Source organism: Marmota marmota, unplaced genomic scaffold (assembly GCF_001458135.2).
Source record: "Marmota marmota marmota unplaced genomic scaffold, marMar, whole genome shotgun sequence".
Lineage (NCBI taxonomy): Eukaryota > Metazoa > Chordata > Mammalia > Rodentia > Sciuridae > Marmota > Marmota marmota.
Genome location: NW_026000283.1, coordinates 9876063 through 9895032, shown reverse-complemented (window position 1 = coordinate 9895032; position 18970 = coordinate 9876063). Strand labels below are relative to the sequence as shown.

Sequence of the window (18970 nt, the reverse complement as noted above, 5' to 3'; positions counted from 1 at the left end):
ACCTCTCTAAATTGCTTAGGTTGGCTTTGAACTCAAGATCCTAATGCCTCAGCCTCCCGAGCCACTGGGATAACAAGCATGCGCCACCGTGCCTGGCATGGCTTGTACATATTTTTAAAAGCTACTTATACCAAATTTTCTTAAGAGTTTAAATGCTATTGGGAGAGGGTGTGAAGCAGTCACTGTGACTTTATGCTGTTAACCAGAGTTTGAGTGGATCATGTCAACTTTCCAAGCCTATAGCAATCTAAGGTCCACCTTGATATGAGGTGTCTGGAGCCTCTGACCAGCTGTCTTATTCTCTGTATACCCAGTCCTAACCTCTGCATTCTTGGGAATGAGGTATTCAGGTTTCTGGGTCTTGCTTAAGATACTAAAATATCTGTCCTTTACTACATAATGGGTAATGATAATAGGACTGAGAAGAGACTGCAGCTGCCATCCTCCTTGTCCTCCTCTATTCCATCCATAATTTCACTGAGTAAAGGAATGACAGAGTCACCGAACCTGGAGAGCCTTTAAAGGCAGAACAGTTGAGGCACTGGACTCATGATAAGCCAAATTCCTTCCTAAAAACTCAGTCTTTCTCCTCCCTCCTCCTAAAATACCCTTTGTTAAAACCTCAGTACAGGGGTGTGTCACTCAGCATCAGGAGTATGTTCAGAGAAATGCATCATTAGGCAATTTCATCACTGTGCAAACACAGAGTCTATTTGTACAAACTAAGATGGCTATAATGTTACTAAGTGATATAATTTTATGAGACTACTGCTGTATGTGCATTCTGTCATTGATGAAAACATTATGGAGTACATGACTATATAGTGATTTCTTAATTTTCCACTCTGCATTCCATCACATTTTTCCTTTCTCTTTCTTTCCTCAATTAAGAACTCTCTCCTCCTAACCAGAGAGGAAAACAATGCCCCTAGGAGCCAAGAAACTCTGTGTCCAGGCATGTAGCACTCTGCCCTTCTAAATCCCTTTAGAGGGATGGGGAAAGGCAACAGGCCAGTTTTAGGTGTTCCCAACCACAGAAGGGAGGAGCAAGTTTCCTACAGTACAGCTAAAGAGAGTTCTGTTCTGAGAGGTATTAAAAGGCTTCTGTGGGCAGCAGCTGCCATGGGTGGCAGTTGTACACATTGATAATAAAAGGGGGGTGGAACAACGGCCCTTGGGTTTTCACTTCTCTGTTTCATGGTTGGGAAGTATTATGGGAGAAACCAGAGGAGGCGATTCTCACTTCCTTTGAAGATAAAATTGGGAGTCTTAAGGATAAAATTGAAGGGTTTCTGGCAAAGCTAGAGAGCTAACTGGCTATGGTCCACACACCCTTGGGGTTCGGGGGGTGGGGGGCACAGTACCAGTGAGTAGTTTCCTAGCAACAGGCAGGCACCTTGGGAAAGAGCTGGCTTTGTTGTAGCTAGGGAGCTGGCGTGGCATTTTGGTTCCTGCCTGAGAGTCTGACATTAGAGCTTTGAATCCTCACACACCATGGAACATGAGGAGCATCTAAGTAGCTCACTGCTGGGCCTAAGTCACCTCTAGCTTTCTCAGTCACTTCTTGGAAGCCTGGATGACCTATAGGCTGATGGTGCTAAGAGAGTGTCCCCTTCAGGGACATGCATGGCTCTCCTCTCCCACCTCTTCCACCATAGCCTGCCTCCTCTCTGCTCGATGGCTGGCCCATGTTTTTCAGGATCAATGTACATTTCTGTCAAGGCATGTGTCTCTCTTTAGGAGCATAATAGAGCTGTGACTCCAAAAAGAGCCCTGGAGCTGGCCAGTGACAATCACTAGCGAGGGAAGTTGCCCCAAAGATAAAATCCAGGATTCGTTAGTTCTTTACATCCCCTCTCTGTTTTGCCCCAGAAAGCAAAGCTGGGGAGATGGAGAGAAGGGTGGATGAAAGGAAGGTGAAGCAAAGGGAGGAGAGGAGCAAGGGAAAAGGAGAAGAAGAAAGGAAAATCTTGGCCGGGAGGGGGAAAATGAAAAAGGTGAGTGACAGCATCAACAGCCTTCTGAGGCACTCAGCAACCTGTGCCATAAACTGCCTCCCCCAGGATTAAAGCAATCCTTTTATTAAATGGGCCCAATTTATAATGAGTCATTTTGAGTGGTTTAGGTGAAACATAATGTACCTGCATGTGCTTAATAAAGAGCTTAAATAGAGACTCTTGCATTCTGCATAGGCTAGCTTTTAAGCTTCAACTTGCCAACTCATCAAATGGAAGGGACTAGTCCATGGTTAATGTCAGGGAACTGGTCCAGTATGCCAGACTGGAAAGTATGACTGAGAACTTGTGGGGTTGATATAAAGTCACACTGGGTTTAATTTCCCAGAGGAAATAGAAACTGATGCTTAATACACTATACATTGGACTACTTGACTAAAGCTGAAGGGATAGTGGGAAAATGAGTGCCAGGGAAATGAGCATGGAGGTAAAATTAGTCTCAGCTTATGTCCTTCTTGCTTTGGAGTAAGGGGAGTTCATGAGAAGCAAGGACACTTTGGAGTACAATGGAAATGGAAATGGAAAAGTTCCATTTCTCCATACTCAGTACTTGAAACTGCTTCAGGGTCAGCTGATCAAAACCAAGTCTTTGCTCAGGTCTGACCACAAGAAATGTTTCCCAAGCTCCCTAACTGGACAGCTATGCAATAATGGAATGACTTTCCTCATCCTCCTACTGGCCTCAGAGTAAAAAGGAAATAGAAATCATCAAACCCAAAGTCACAGAAATAGTTCTATTTGGAAATTACAAAAATGGGGAAGTTGTTCAGAATAAAATCGAGGAAGATCAATTTTCTGGCAAGATCTTGGGTCATTTTTCAATCAGAGAAGAGCATGGGGGAGCTCTGGACTTTTGAGGGCAAGTTTGTGTTTCTGGTGGTTTTATCATCAGAGCTGGGGTGCATTTGCTGACTGCTTTATATTAATTTGAGAACATAAGCAGATGTTCCCTGGCATGTTGGCTTTCTTGGATAAAAGCTGGCCTTTCCTCCCATGAACTTATAATATAATGGACCTTGATGAACAAAAGAAAGTTCTACTCAAATACTAAGTTCTAAAAGGGAGACAAATTACTTAAAAGCATTTCCCTTGGAGGAAATGCAGAATGAATTTTAAGAACACTATATGCATGTATAAACATACCATAGGGGATTTCATCTTTATGTATAAACAGAACCAATCAAAAATAAATAAATGATCAAAAAGAAGATCAGTAGAGTGGAGGAAAGAGAATGCTGGGGGGGAGGAGAGGAGGGAAGAGGAGGGACATGAACTGAAACTGAATTCCATGCATACATGACTTTGTTGAGAAGAACACAACTACTATAACTCTAATACTCTAAAAAACATCCCTTGGGGGATGGGGATAGAAAAGGCAGTAAAATGAATAGGACATAACTTTCCTATGTTCGTATATGAATACACAACCAGTGAAACTCCACATCATGTACAATTGCAAGAATGGTATCCTAATTAGAATAAGTTATATTCCATGTATGTATAGTATGTCAAAATACACTTGATTGTCATGTGTATCTAAAAAGAACAAATAGAGCTGGGGTTGTAGCTCAGTGGTAGAGTGCTTGCCTAATACATGTGAGGCACTGGATTCAATCCTCAGCACCATGTAAAAATAAATAAAATAAAGGTCCATCAACAACAACAAATCCCCCTCAAGACCAACACCATATAACTATAAAGTCTCCAAAGAGAAAATACAAAAGACAGCTTCAGTTTAGGACAAGAATTGGAAGTTGGGGAATGCATGAAGGAAGGGAACCCCTTTTCAGGGGAGACCAATTTAATGATTTAATAAGGAAGAGTCAAGAGACTCTTTCTGGGATCATAAATGACTGCATGATGACATATATTAAGTTCTTAAGTATAATGCTTGGAACATAGTAAATGCTCAAAGAATAGTAGATGTTATTAAAAAGTAGAGGTTTCGGTCTGGGGTTGTGGCTCAGCAATAGAGCGCTTGCCTAGCATGCGTAAGGCACTGGATTTGATCCTCAGCACCACATAAAAATAAAACAAAGGTATTGTGTCTACCTACAATTAAAAAGTGCTTTAAAAAAGTAGAGATTTCTACAGTCCCTTTAGTTCCTGTTATAAACCCAGAGTGTAGGTTTGTACTAGGTGGCTAAATCTGGATCCCTTCTCTGGATTAGGTACCCTGTTTCTATAGCATTTTGAGTAATAGTTTATTTATTTTTTAGTCACCAATGCTATCCCCACTCCCAAGTCCCTAGACAGATCTCTTAATGCAGGGACTGTTATTCAACCATCATATCCACAGCTCCTAGCATGGTTCCCGGCACAAGGGAACATAGAGTAAGTGTTGATTGAACTGCAACCCAATGCCAAAGTCATTGTTGACACTGTCAATCTCATTTTCATTCCTGGTATAGGGTTTGAGTGACAAATGACTGATGGAGTCATGGCTCTATACCCCAAAGAGGTTTTTCCTATCTTGGAGCTTCTGAGAACCATCACTAGAGATATTATTGTCCCAACTCAAGGGGCTCATTATAAAGTGTAAATCCCTAAAAATCAATGAAATTTACTTTGATATAAAATGAAAGTGGCCCCAATCCCCAAATGGTTTCATTATAGGGACCCCAAGAGAATGGTGATCCTCCTTGTGTTAGCCTAACATGCCTGAGTTTTTTTAAAGGATAACTTCCTGCATCTGTCAGTACTGAACTTATCTGTTCCTTCTTGAGCATATTTGCATTTTCCAGCCTATATTTGGATAAGAAGTTACCTGAGGTTTCTATCTCAGTATATAGTAGGCTTTAAAACAAATTCTAACATCATTTTTCTAAGCTTTAATGGATACCTTCTTGTACTAATACTATCTTTTATAGGAGTGAACAAGTCCATGCTCATACTTATATGTATTATTATTGCATTATAAGGCCTCAGACCTCTCCAAACAGTGTCTAAATCAAATGCAATCATACTTTATTCTACTGAATAGGTTCTTTAAGTTTTAATTATTTTGTTCAACTGAATCTGATATTAGGTTGCCCAAGGGCTTTGTATTGCCAAACTGGCTCATTAACTGGAAGTACCCCCCAAACAATCATGTTTTTATGTCACCATGGAGCATTCATGGGCTCTTACTCAACAGAAAGCAAATTCATTATTTCTTTCCCTTAAAAGGTTTTTCCTATGGTCCTTGAATTTTGAATTAACCAGATTTTAGTGTAACCCCACTTTTCTATGGTTGAAAGCTTATAATTTCTGCTCTGATTTGGAAGGGTCTCCCAAAGCCCGTGTATTGAAGACTTGGTTCCCAGCCTGTGGTGCTCCTGGGATGTGGTGGAAACCTTGGGAGATGGGGCCTAGTGGAAGGAAGTTAGGTAACTGGGACAGTTGTGGGACCCTGGCCCCTTCCTGTCTCTCTATTTGCTTCTTGGTCACCATGAGATGAATAGGCCTCTTTCATCACACAATCTTGCCATGATGTTTGGTGATGCTAGAGGCCCAAAGCAACAGGGCCAAATGGCCATGGATTGTAACCTCTGAAATTGTGAGTCAAAAGAAACCTTTTCTCTTCTTATGTTGTTTACCTCAGCTATTTTGTCATAGTGAAGGAAAGCTGACTAACACAGTCACTGGACATGTCTAAAGGACCACTTCATTTGTTTCCATAAAGTGCCCAGTTCATTGCTCTGCACATAATTAATCCCTTTTAATTAAGTGCCTTTTGGGGTTGTTTTTCTGCACTTAGTCTCACTCAAAAGGAAAAAGGGAAAGTGCAAATTTAGTACACTATTTCTGACCTATGTGATAATACAGCAGTAAAGGGTAGGGGTGTTATAAAAATATTTTCTTTATGTTGTCTTAGGAAGTCTGAAGAAAAAGGGACTTCCTCATTGCAGGTTTGATTCAAGTGCTTGTGTGTCTCAGAGGGCCCTTGTGCTAAGGAGCAGGGATAGGCCTTTTCCCATGGCAAATGAATGGGAAAAAAGCCACTGTTGTATAGGGGTCCTTGATAATGTACTAATGAGCTGCCATTTTCCAGCCAGTTTATCTTCTTGTAGGTATAGTTCAAGACAATTTGGGACACCTTGGTCCTATCCTCTTTTTCTTCCTTTTTCTTCCATCTCTATTTCTTCCCCTCTTGTGCTACTTCCACCCTCTCATCTCTGCCATCTCTCATTTCCTGCCCACTAGTCCTTATCCTAGTCACTGGTACCATAGGATGCTAAAGGCAATAAGGATAGAGAGCCTGGCTACCTCGTATATGTTATGAAGACAATGGGAAGGTTCTATAAATGAATTGAGGGAAAGAACAAGATAGCCTGAGCAAGAACAAGGGAAACAGAGAATTATTTTTCTCTCCAAACATACCTGAAAGTCATAAGCAGAATAAGGTGGCAGGTGGGGAGGGCTATGGTAGTAGGTATTGTATGATGCCACCTGGGGACGAGCATAGTAAGAAACAGTCGGATGGGCATTTTCAACAGAACAGTTCAGTGCTGGGAGAGTAGGATTCTGTAGAAAAACACAAATTAGAAACAACATAAATGTTCATCACTAGGAAAATGGTTAAATAAACTGTGATACATCTATACCATGGAATACCATGTAGCTCTTGATAGACAATGAGACCTATATTTAGTGAAAGAGAAAAATTTCCAAAGCATATTGTTGATTTTTAATGCCACTATGATACATTAATATAGAATGATTCCAGTTTATGTTTAAAAAGGTTGAAATAGTTGTATATGTATGCATATTTATTAATGCAAAGAAACCTGGAAAGCTTCACAACAAACCATTGACTCTCTGGGGAGGGGACTAATATTAGGAGAATAGGGGCTCTTACCTTTCCACCAATGCCAATGTTTTTACAACTAATATGCACTGTGTCATTTTCCCCAAAACATTTTTTTTTTTTGCAGTGCTTGGTATCAAACTCAGGGCCTCCCACGTGCTAGATAAGCACTCTACTGCTGAGCTGCATCCCCAACCCTTCCTGCAACATTTTTTGAAATTTTCATGCCTATATAAATATTGAAATTATTTATGTCATTTTTAAAAACAAGGACTAAAAAAGAAAAAAAAGACTCAAAATGCTAAATGTCAAATGGACAAGGCTGAACAGGCTACTGCTCTTGGTATGACAGAATGCATTCAATCATAAAGAGCTTGTATAAGTTGCAAAGATTCTTGTAAATTCCAACCTTACTAAGGAGCTCTCCTGTAGACATGAAGGGCATTAATTTCTCTTCAGCCCTGCATGGCTAGCAGTGCACAGAAGCTATGAAAGTTCAAGCAGAGTATATTGATCCTTTTTTTTTTTTGCAAACAAAACAGCACAGAAAAAAATTTATCATTTTTACAAGCTGATGGTATATGTAGCACTTCAAGCCTTCAAGGGTTTAAACTAAGGATGTCTAGCATAGAGTCCCTGCTCTCAATAGGGCCACAGAATGTCTAAAGGAAGTTACTACTGCTCATTAGTTCCCAGGTACATCTGTGCTTTGTACCATGTGGGTCAAGATGTGGGGTAAATGATTTTTCTCTTTTCTCCACCATTGACTCCTTCTCCATTCATGTGGATAATCGAGAGCTATCTCAAAAGATCAATGTGTCTTCTTTCTGGAATATGTCTACAACACTTTAGCAGAAAGCAGAAGCTTCCACTCAAGTAGTGAAAATATGTGGGTAGGCTTTGGCAGTGGCACAGGCAACTGTGAGGGTGTTGGCAGGGGAAACTCCCTTATAGCAAGTTTCAACACAGCTCTACTGCTCTCTTCCTCGCAGTGAGTTACTGTTTACATCTCTAGAAGGTCTGAAGAGCTGCAAACCTCAGTCATTACAATGCAGCTCACAGACAACCTGAGAAATGTTTGTCAAACTCTTTAGTGTGTGTGATCTTGACCATTCCAAGGGTTGGCTTGCTTTTTACAGAAAGAGCCCTTAGAAATGCCCTTACCTCTCCACCAGAATTCTAAGAAGAAAATTCTACCCATGGGGAAGTACCAGAAATCATGTTCCCTTGATCTTCTGTCTGTTATAAACAGAATGAAACCAGCTCTTTTATCCAAATAAACTAAGCCCAACTATGGAAAGACAATCCCGCAACATCAGCTATATCTATAAAAGCGTTTGTGTGTTCAGTGAGGCTAAGGGTCAAGACCATATTTGAAAGGGCACTTACAGAGAAAGAAATACAAAAGGAAAATGGAACAAGCATTGGAAAGCCACTTTAGAGAAAAGAGTCAGGGATAGAAGATGCAGAGAAAATGGACAGGGTAACAAGAGAGAAAGAAGAGGGAGTGAGGCGAAGGGGGCCATGAAGAATTGGGCAGGTATGAGGCAAAAGAGATGGTCCAAAATAATAGTTTGGCTATATTTTAAATCAGTAATTCTGATTTTACAGCAGATTTAGGCTCTGTTTCTATTTGTGTGCACATAAGAACCTCTGTGAGTATGTGCGTATTTGTTAAAATTCTTGGGCTTAAATTGTGAGACCCCCATTTTGAGCTCCAGTAAAACAAAAGGTTACTAGGTAGCACAGGGAATGGTGAAAGCAATCTTGCCTAGACAAAACTGAGTCAATTCTGAGACAATGATTGTGGACTTTGGAAAGACTGCTACTTTTATTCATCTTTAGTTTACTCCAAACCAGAGACACCAGTTAGGAGAAAAATGGCAATATATATTCACTTTTTAAAGATTCATCTTAAGTCTGCAGATATTTAGTCAACTTATACTTCATCAAACATTTGTTTGTTATCCTTTTCACCAAGCACCTCTGATCAGGGAATGAAGACATCCTTTTTCTTTTCAGGATCCCACAATTCTGGAAATGGTGGCTCCTAGCAGCTTCTATTGAAGGCTGCCAGCTCACAGACTTTGGCTTCTGTCCTCACTCCCTGGAAATGACTTCCATCATCCAGCACCTCTGGACCTCCTTGGAGACCCCAGGGCACTCTAGTCAGGGAGGAGACACAGTCACCAATGACATTGGGACCTAGGCCAAGGATTTTATTTAGGCTCACCTGATTAGTGTTCCAGGACCTTGTACCTCATGCTCTTGTTTTAATAAAGTGATCTAAGTTATAGTCCCTCCTCGGTTGCCCCATCTTACATGCTCATGCTGTGAATCAAGTATCGTCTCCCCTGTTATTTACTTTCACCTTTCATTGTCCATACTGGTCCTTGACAGAGTTTGTAGGTTTGACATTTGATAGGTACTTGGTATTTCCCTCCCTCTCTACCCTTACTGTTAAAGAAGCTCCCAACAGTTAGAAAAAAAAAAAACTCACTTTAATTTTTTTTTAAATTAAAGCAACTAAACAAAGGAGGTAATGTCTATTACAACACTTGTAGAACCAGAAAGGACTAACCAAATGTTAGGGGCAGCGGGGATGGAGTAGAAAGTGCAAAGTCTCTGGCATTTGAAAGATCTGGGCTCCAGTCCCAGTTCTGCTATTTAGCTCTGGGAAAGTGATTTGACCCTTCTTGGAACATTTCCTCAACTGTTAAATGGGGACAGTAATACTTACCTCATGAGAGTAATAATGAAGATCAAAAAAAGTAAATGTGCAAGTATGCTTTTAGAAAGTTTAGAGCTACTACTGCATTTATCAGGATGGACTATCAACAAACTTATTTTTCCTCTCTAGGTTAAAGATAACAGTGAAATTAAGAATTTGGTGATGAACTTATATATCTGAGATTAACTGCTTTTTGACAAGGGGGCTAAGACCTAAAATGGGGGAAAGAACAGTCTCTTGAACAAATGTGCTAGGACAACTGGATATCCACATGCAAGAGAATGAAATTGAACCCCTTACTTCACACCAGATACAAAAAATAAATTAAAAAAATCTACATGTAACTCATATATTTGTGGTGGGACTGCAAATTGGTGCAACCACTCTGGAAAGCAGTATGGAGATTCCTCAGAAAACTTGGAATGGAACCACCATTTGACCCAGCTGTCCCACTCCTTGGTCTATACTCAAAGGACTTGAAATCAGCATACTACAGTGATGCAGCCACATCAATGTTTATAGCAGCTCAATTCACAATAGCTAAACTATGGAACCAACCTAGGTGCCCTTCAACAGATGAATGAATAAAGAAAATGTGGTACATATACACAATGGAATATTACCCAGCCATAAAGAATAATGAAATTATGGCATTTGCTGGTAAATGGATGGAACTTGAAATTATCATGCTAAGTGGAATAACCCAATCAAAAAAAAAATACCAAAGGCTGAATGTTCTTGCTGATATGTGGATGCTAAAACACAATAAGGGGGCAGGAGAGAGGGAAGAATAGAAGTTCATTGGATTAGACAAAGGGGACTGAAGGGAAGGGGGGGTGGATTAAGAAAGACAGTAGAATGAATTGGACAGAACTTTCTCATGTTCATATATGAATACATGACCAGTGTAACTCCACATCATGTACAATCACAAGAATGGGCTCCTAATTAGAATAAGTTATACTCCTTGTATGCATAATATGTCAAAATATACTCTACTGTTATGCACATCTAAAAAGAACAAATAAAAATTTAAAAATGTACGTGTAAGAGCTAACACTATAAAATTTTTAGAAGAAAACAGGAAATTCTTCATGTTCTTGGATTTTAAAATGGATTCTTACATATGACAACAAAAGCACAAGCAACAACAAAAACAGATAAAATTTAAAAACGTTTGGGCATCAAAGGACATTACCGATAAAATGAAAAGAGAACCCTTAGAATGGGAGAACATATTTTAAAATCACATATCTATAGAGTTCTAATATCCACAATATATAAAGAACTTTTACAACTCAATAACAAAAAGACAAATGCTCAATTTAAAAAATGGGCAAATAACTTAAATAGGTATTTCTCCAAAGAAGGTTTCAAATTGCCCACAAGCACATAAGATACCCAACATCATTGGCCATTATGGAAAAGCAAATCAAATCTACAATGAGATACCACTTTGCACTCACCAGAATGGCTACAATTAAGAAGAAAGCATCAGTGAGGATGTGGAGAAATTGGAACCCTTATACACTGTTGGTAGGAATATAAAATGATACAGCTGCTGAGGGAAACAGTTTGGCTGTTCCTCTAAAAGTTATATACAAAATTACTGTAAAATCAAGCAGTTCCAGCTCTAGGTTTATGCCAAAAAGAACTGGAAACATGTATTCCAACCAATACTTTTATTTTTATTTTTTTAATATTTTATTTTTTAGTTTTTGGCGGACACAACATCTTTGTGTGTGGTGCTGAGGATCGAACCCGGGCCGCACGCATGCCAGGCGAGCGCGCTACCGCTTGAGCCACATCCCCAGCCCAACAACCAATACTTTTATATGAATGTTAATAATGGCATATTCTCAATAGCCAAAAGGTAGAAACAATCCAAATGTCCAACAACAGATAAAAAGAAACAAAATGTGGTATACCCATAAATGGAATTATCATTCAATCATAAAAAGAAATGAAACACTGATATATGCTACAAGGTAGATGAATTTTAAAAATTATAAGTGAATGGAGCCAGACACAGAAATTCACACATTTTATGACTCAATATTTATGAAATACAGAGAATAGGGCTGGGCATGGTGGCATATGCCTGTAATACCAGCGACTCAGGAGACTGAGACAAGAAGATCACAAGTTGCGCTGGCCTGGGCAACTTAGTGAGACCCTGTCTCAAGAAAATAAAAAAGTGCAGGGAATGTAGTTCAGTGGTAGAATGCTTGGCTAGCATGTGTGAGACCCGCAGTTTAATCCCTAGTACCATACACAAAAAAAGAAAGAAAGATCCAGAATAGATGAATCCCTAGGCACAGAAAGCAGATTAGTAGCATCTGAGTCTCAGGAAAAGGGAAATAGGGAGTAACTGTTTAATGGATACAGGTTTCAGGTAATGAAAAAGTTCGGGAACTAAACAGATGTGACAATTGCATGACATGACATTAGATTGTGAATATACTGCCACTAAATTATATACTTCAAAGTGGTTGACTTTATGTTTGTGACTTCCTCCTGCATTTTTAAAGGGGCACAATAAGGAAAAACAGGTCTGAAGGCCAAAAGCTAGGCAGAACTATATTTTTTATTGCACTACCTTCTCAATCCTTTCTTCTTTCTATCTTCCAGAAATTTCTTGAAGAAAAGATGTCTTCCCCAGGTACCCTTTGCCTTCAAATCACAGCCCCTTCTATCACCATGGAAAAGGATTTTATCCAATATTTCACACAGAGAGGGTAGTAGCACAAGCTATTATCATGTCTGTGGCATATTAGCCTTTTTCCTTTTTAAAATATATGCATTTTGAAAGTGGACAAGGAGAAAGAGGACAATGCCCATCTTCCAAAAATGGTGGAATTTTCAGCACTATTACTTTTAAAGTGTAAAACTGGAAAGAGGGGACATCTTGCAGGAACACCATAGAGCCTACCAAGCAGCCACCACCTACTCCATTTGTGCATCAAGATGGCTCTGCCACCCACGCCTGAAAGCATTAGGAACAATCAGGGAACTCCTACCAGTCCTGAGATCCTCATCTCCTCAACAACCAACTAGGAAGCTTATTTTCCAGTCCTTCCATTTGCCCATGGGGGAAAGTCTCCATGAACAAAGGGAATTCTTTTTCTCTAAAGAAGCCCCAATCCAGAAAGAGATTTCCTTCAGCTCTCTCACCTGAAAGCTCCCTCACAAGAAATCCTTACAAGAAATCCTTTTCCATCCTAAGGCCTATGTTAGTGCTTCCCGTACTCCTTAGAGCTTCAGATTTCTGTAGGGAGGGGAGAAGGTGAATAAGGAATGTGTATATAAGAGAGGGAAAGAAAAGAAGAGAAAGACTGAGTGTGGGCAGTAATGGATTTCTTTTGACACAGGGTCAGCAGCAGGGATGCTCAGTATTTCCTGTCAGTCCAGTTCTGCTGGGGACTTGCTGTTCAAACCTAGAGGTTTTTTCCCCCTTATCCAACCCCACCTTTCATTTTCCATCACCCATCCTTTTGACAGTCTGGGATCAAGTTACAAACTGCCTTTCAAGTTCCAGTTCCTTGGGGAACCTGAAACAGGGCCGAAAAACAGGCACAGGCCTAGCTCTGCTATAAGGTCCTTGCTTAGCATCTGGACAGCCATCTTAAGTGAAAGACCATTTTAAGAAAAATTTCACTCTCCCGCCCAAGGACGCATCACTACTCCCCCCATACCAACCACACCTGTAACCACCTGCATTAGGACCCATCCGGCTCTAATCCCTGAGCCTGCCCCATAAAAATCCCGAATTTCAAGCCTATGTTGCTTTCTCCATAGGGAGAGATGGCCTTTATTTGTCAGTTCTTACAAATAAACTCTCGTGTGTATCTCTGCCTGGTCTCTTTCCTTTGCCTGATTCCTGATTCCTCACTTTCGTTTCACTGCCTATTCTCCTTTCTGGGGCCAAAGCAAACTCCTTTTAGGCACAAATAATTCTCTAAGCACATTCCTTTGAAGAAGTGGTGCTCAACCATGGCTACAGATCAGAATTACCTGGGGAGCTTTTAAAACAATCATTGATGCCTAGGCCTCAGTGTAAACCAGTTAAATCATAATCTCTGGAGAAGTGGCCCAGGCATCTGGGCTTTTCTGTTTGAGGTTTTTCTTTTTATGCACATTGGGTGATTCTAATATAAAGCCAGGTTGATAATTATAGCTCAAAATTATCATCTCCATAATTAAAGATGAAGGCTTATCAAATTAGCAAATAAATGCTTAGAAGTGCTTTAAAAGCAAAGAAAGGAAGAAACCTACTGTTAAAGAGTGCATACTATGTGCTGAATCCTGGCATACCTTTGCAGACACACACAAATATATGGAAAAGATTTGGAAGAGAGAAAAGGGAATGTGGGTAGGCTGAGGTTGAGGTTGAGGTTGAGATTGAAAGTAAGACCTGGCAAGCATCTTAGCCTGGGGCTGGCTCTTCAAATGCAAAAAGAAAAGAGCCTAGATGCTTTTTCTGGAGAAATTCCAGGGTGAAATTCCTGAAGAGGGGGAGACTAGTATTAATCCTTCTTTCCTTCCTTCTCTACCAAAAGCTTTTAAGGGAAAAAGTAACCAAGCTTTCTATTGAAAATGTCAGGGAGAGGTATGACAGACTGTTTACATAACTCATATAAATGGGAGAACAGAAAACACCCCACCCTCCTCCCGTCCCATCCTCAAGATATGCCTCAAGAGCACAGGTAATTCATGTTAACAAGAAATATTTGCAGACTGATGACACTGCTTCAACTTGAGATGTTTGAAGGCAGCTACACCCTTGAAACAATTACTTCTGATTGCTCCCTTCAAAATATGGGTCTCAGACTAGTATGGCAATACGTAAATCAATGGATGTGTAACTGATGTGATTCTGCAATTTGTGTATGGGGTAAAAATGGGAGTTCATAACCCACTTGAATCAAAGTGTGGAATATGATATATCAAGAACTATGTAATGTTTTGAACAACCCACAATAAAAAATTAAAATCATAAAAAAATATAAAAAAATAAAAATCCAGAGAGACAAGCACTTTTACCCTTAGACATCAAATTAAACTCATTCCATTTGCAATAATTTACTCACTGATGTTCTTTTGAGGGTTCAAGGGATAATAAAAAATTAAATGTATATGGATATAATGGTAGCTTTACTGAGAAATCATATTATTTACTACAAATAATGGTAGTATACCAATAACATGAATAAAAGCTGCCAATTTTTCCTTTAAAAAAAAAAAACAAAATATGGGTCTCAGGCTGGGGTCATGGCTTAGTGGTTAGCACATGTGAGGCACTGGGTTCAATCCTCAGCACTTCATAAAAATGAATAAATAAAATAAAGGTATTGTGTTCATCTACAACTAAAAAATACACATTTAAAAAAAATGGGTCTCCATTTCCTCCAGTTACCTAGCCTTGCTCCCTACACCCAACAGGAACCACTGGGAAATGGAAAGTCACTTCCTTCCTTACCATGTCCTTAAAGCCTCCGAGGACCGCAGCAGTGATGATGCCCAGGAACAAGCCGACAATATTGAGGATGGTGGCAGACCAGAGCAGGTGGTAGAGATGGATGATATCCTGGCAGCTGCTGACATCGATGTATTCATAGTACCCACCAGTGATCTCCACCCTGCTACAAAGGGAGGAACACATTATAGTTAGTATTCTGGAGACAGGCTAACCCCCCAGGGATTTGGCTACCATGTAGCTCAGCAAAGATACAAGTGGGCAGGTAGGGAGCTGTTGTAAGGGTCATCATAGCAGTGTACTTGGGGAGCAAGACACTATAATAAATAAAGTATGATTGCTATTTATCTAAACAATCAAGCAAAAACAAAACAAAAACAAACCAAAAAAAAAAAAACCCTCTTATCTGCCAGAGAAATACTTGTAACCATCACTAACACTATCCTAGATGGCATTTATTGATACTTGCTATATACAAGGTACAGTGTTGTTTTACATGTGTGGATTAATTAAATTTGTGTTTTCCAATATTGTAGCCACTAGCCACATGTGTCTATTTAAATGCAAATTAAGTCAAATTTAGAGTTCAGTTGCTCAGTCTCATTAGCCACGTTTCAAATACTCCATAGCCACATGTGGCTAGTGGTTGCTGTACTGGAGAGAACAGATTTCAGAACATTCCATCATCACAGAAAGGTCTATTAGACAGTGCTGCAAATCCTTATGGTATTCTGTGAGGTAGGTACTGTTACCCTTCCCATTTTGTGGATGAAGAATATGAAGCACACAGAGGTTAAGGAATTTGCCCAAGTCATAAGTGGTAAAGCTGGGATCCAAATAAGGCTTCAAAGACTCCAGTGTCTCCCTTGTCAAAACAAAACAACAATAGAAGTCCCACCAAACAAACAAAACAATGTCCCAGCAAAGAACCAAAAATGAGTTGCTGTACCAAACCCTGAATATTACCTCCTTGGAAAGGCTTCCCCTACCTACTCTTTCCAAAGACACCCCATCATCCACCCCTCTCTTGTTTATATTGCCTGCTATGGATCAAATTCATATGTTGAAGCCCTTGCATTAAGTGTGACTGTACAGTTAATATAGGTCCTGCATGTGCAGATTCAACCAACCACAGATTGAAATATTTTTAAATGGGGATCTGGAGCAAGATGGCTGCTGAATAAGATCCCCCTGTGATCTCTCTCCACAGACAAGTCAAGTAGCTATTCATGCACTACACTCCCAGCACAAGAGATACAGAAATCAGGTGAAAGATCATCGTGCCTGCTTTTAGTATGACAAAATGAGAAGATGCATGGAAGAAGGCAGGAAGGGAAGAGGTGCCTGTATCATCCCTCCCCAACTCCAAGCCCCCCAGCATGGGGAGACATACCTCCCACTTGGGGAAGGAAGAGAGAATTAAGTCCAGGCCTCAGACTTGAAACCCAGTGCCAGGTACACCATGGTGAAACTCAGTGATGGGCAGAGCCCCACGACCCCCTACTGCCAAGCCAATACTCGTGAACTGAGGCTTTGGATTTGTGTTAAGCAAGGTAGCAGGAACTGCCTCCATCATCCCTTCCCTAACCATGGGAGACACACCAGGGAGCAGAATTTCACCCTCTGGGGAATAGGGCACAAAAGCTAGTTAAGGAATTTGTCTCACAGCCCTTTGTTAGACCCACTGGGATAAGACAAACACCCAATAGAAACTGAAGGCCCCTTATGCAGGCCACAGATCACAGGCCAGAACCCAGACAAGGAGCTATAGTTCAGCTCTGTCATCAGGCAGAGACCTGTGCACTAGCTGGACAGACCCAAGTTTCTGTTGCCTCAGTTCCACCCTTAGAGTGGGCTTAAGGAACACCTCCCTCCTCACAAGACTATGCAGACCTCTGTGGCTGAGAGTCAGGTTTGGCCCAGCTTAACACAAGCCTTAGTGGCCAAAAGTCTGTCTCCAACACCCATCCCCCAACCTCAGGCAACACAACTATTGCCAGGCCAGTGCTTACAGATGAGGCTCTAGAATTGCCCTGGCACCAGGCAGAGACCTATGCCCCAGTGGGACATACTTCTGTTTTAGCCTGCATCACTGCCATCTTTAGTGTGGCCTTCAGTGTACCCCTGAGACTGTGAAGATCCTTGCAGCTATAAGACTCAGGCACACCCCAACTTAGCATCACCTCAGGTGATGACCCTCACCCAAGGGCCTGCTTTCATCAACACTACCATAACCTCAGGCAGCATAGTGTGGTTCAAGACCTCATTTTCCCGGGACAGGACACAGTACTAAGCACACGACTTTGCCCTGGAATTTTCTACTAAGCTGGTAAAACCTAACACTGGGAAGATACTAATGGTCCCATCCCTATCTCTGCCTGTGGATGGAGCCTCTGGAAAAGCTCCAGTATCAGGGGAAGACACGTGGCCCTTAAATTACTGAAATTCTATTCCAGCCAGTATCACCTGTGGCTGGTTGCTATAGCAAGAGGCAATCCATGGAAGTGTGGACCTTGGTCCCACACAAGTGTTGTTGGTCTTGGTGGCCTGTAGGCTCACGGTGTGATAAAGATTGGTGGCTTTCATGGCCACAGGTATGACATAAGAGCCTGGGGCTGCTCCATCCATGGTAACTGCCTAGATCTGAGCAGAATACTACAGTGTCTGACCACAGGCAACTTCTCTGGGTAAGGCATCTGGGCCTACTATGGCATCAGGGACAGGTTTGCGGGGATAGACTACTCTCTCTAGGTACTCTTCTATTTCTTTCTGAACAATAAACCCAATGAGTATTTGGGACAAACCTGGGCTTGGACTGACCTTTAGTATTGAAACAGTGACAATGCACCAATAGTGGACCTGGAATATCTGGACTTGGGTATAATGTAGTGCTGAAATGGTGAAAATAACTACAAGCTCAAAGAAAAACAGTCTGCCCTAGAATTTCTCAAAAGAGAGGCACAAACTGGATTATGAAAATTGAAGTAAATACCTGATCTTTCAATGCCTAGATGATGGAACATGCATTTTTAAGCATCAAGAGCTGTTAGGAAATCATGACCTCACTTAGGACTCAAAAATAAAGTGCCAGAAACTTTCCAGGCAGTAATCAGTATAGGGACAGTCTCAAGAGAATTTTAAACAGCTGTTTTAAGGAAACTCAATGAGCTTGAAGAAAACAGAGAAACTGAGCAAAAAGATGGACTCAATTAAAAATTTCAAATAGAAATTCTTTTTCTAAAAAATATTTTTAGTTGTAGATGACAAAATACTTTTATTTTATTTATTTATTTTTTAAATTTTTATCTGGTGCTAAGGATCGAATCCAGTGTCTCAGACATGTTAGGGAAGGACTCTCCCACTGAGCCACAACTCCAGCCCTCAAGCAGAAATTCTTGATCTGAAAAATATACTCAGCAAAATTAAAAATGCAATAGAAGACAATGAAGCAGGATAGATCAAACAGAAGAAAGAATTAGTGAGCTCAAAGGCAGGCTATTTGAAAATACACAGTTGGAGGAGAAAAAAAGAATGAAGAGGAATGAAGAAAGCTTATGGGAACTTTGGGACAATATTAAAAGAGAAAATATTCAAGTTACTGGAGTTCAAGAATGACTTGAGAAGTCCAAAGGGGTAGAAAGGTTATTCAAAGAAATAATACAGGCGCTGGGATGTAGCTCAGTGGTAGAGTGCTTGTCTAATATGCATATGGCTCTGGGTAGCACTGCAAAGAATGAAAAAAATAATAATGGAAAAATTCCCTAACCTAAAAAAGAGACAAATATCCAGGCATCTAGGTTCAAGAAGATCAAAGGTCACCGGTCAAATCTAATTCAATCAAATCTAGACACCTGAAAATTAAGGTCCTCTCACAGATGAAAGGTAAAGAGAAGATTCTCAAAGCTGTTAGAGAGAAAAACAAAACAAAACAAAACAAAAAAAAAAAAAAAAACCAGGGG

At 40.5% G+C, this 18970-nt stretch overlaps 1 protein-coding gene across 2 annotated transcripts in view; it reads right to left on the bottom strand.

Annotated features, from left to right (window-relative positions):
• Positions 1-18970, bottom strand: part of Tmem255a (transmembrane protein 255A) — a 53505-nt gene that overhangs the window by 4091 nt on the left and 30444 nt on the right. For both annotated transcript variants that reach the window (XM_015498545.2, XM_048797145.1), the window contains 2 exons: positions 15015-15177; positions 6378-6521 (listed from right to left, as the gene is read on the bottom strand). In XM_015498545.2, the coding sequence (XP_015354031.2) occupies positions 6378-6521; positions 15015-15177 (307 nt within the window). The remainder of the gene's footprint in view (positions 1-6377; positions 6522-15014; positions 15178-18970) is intronic.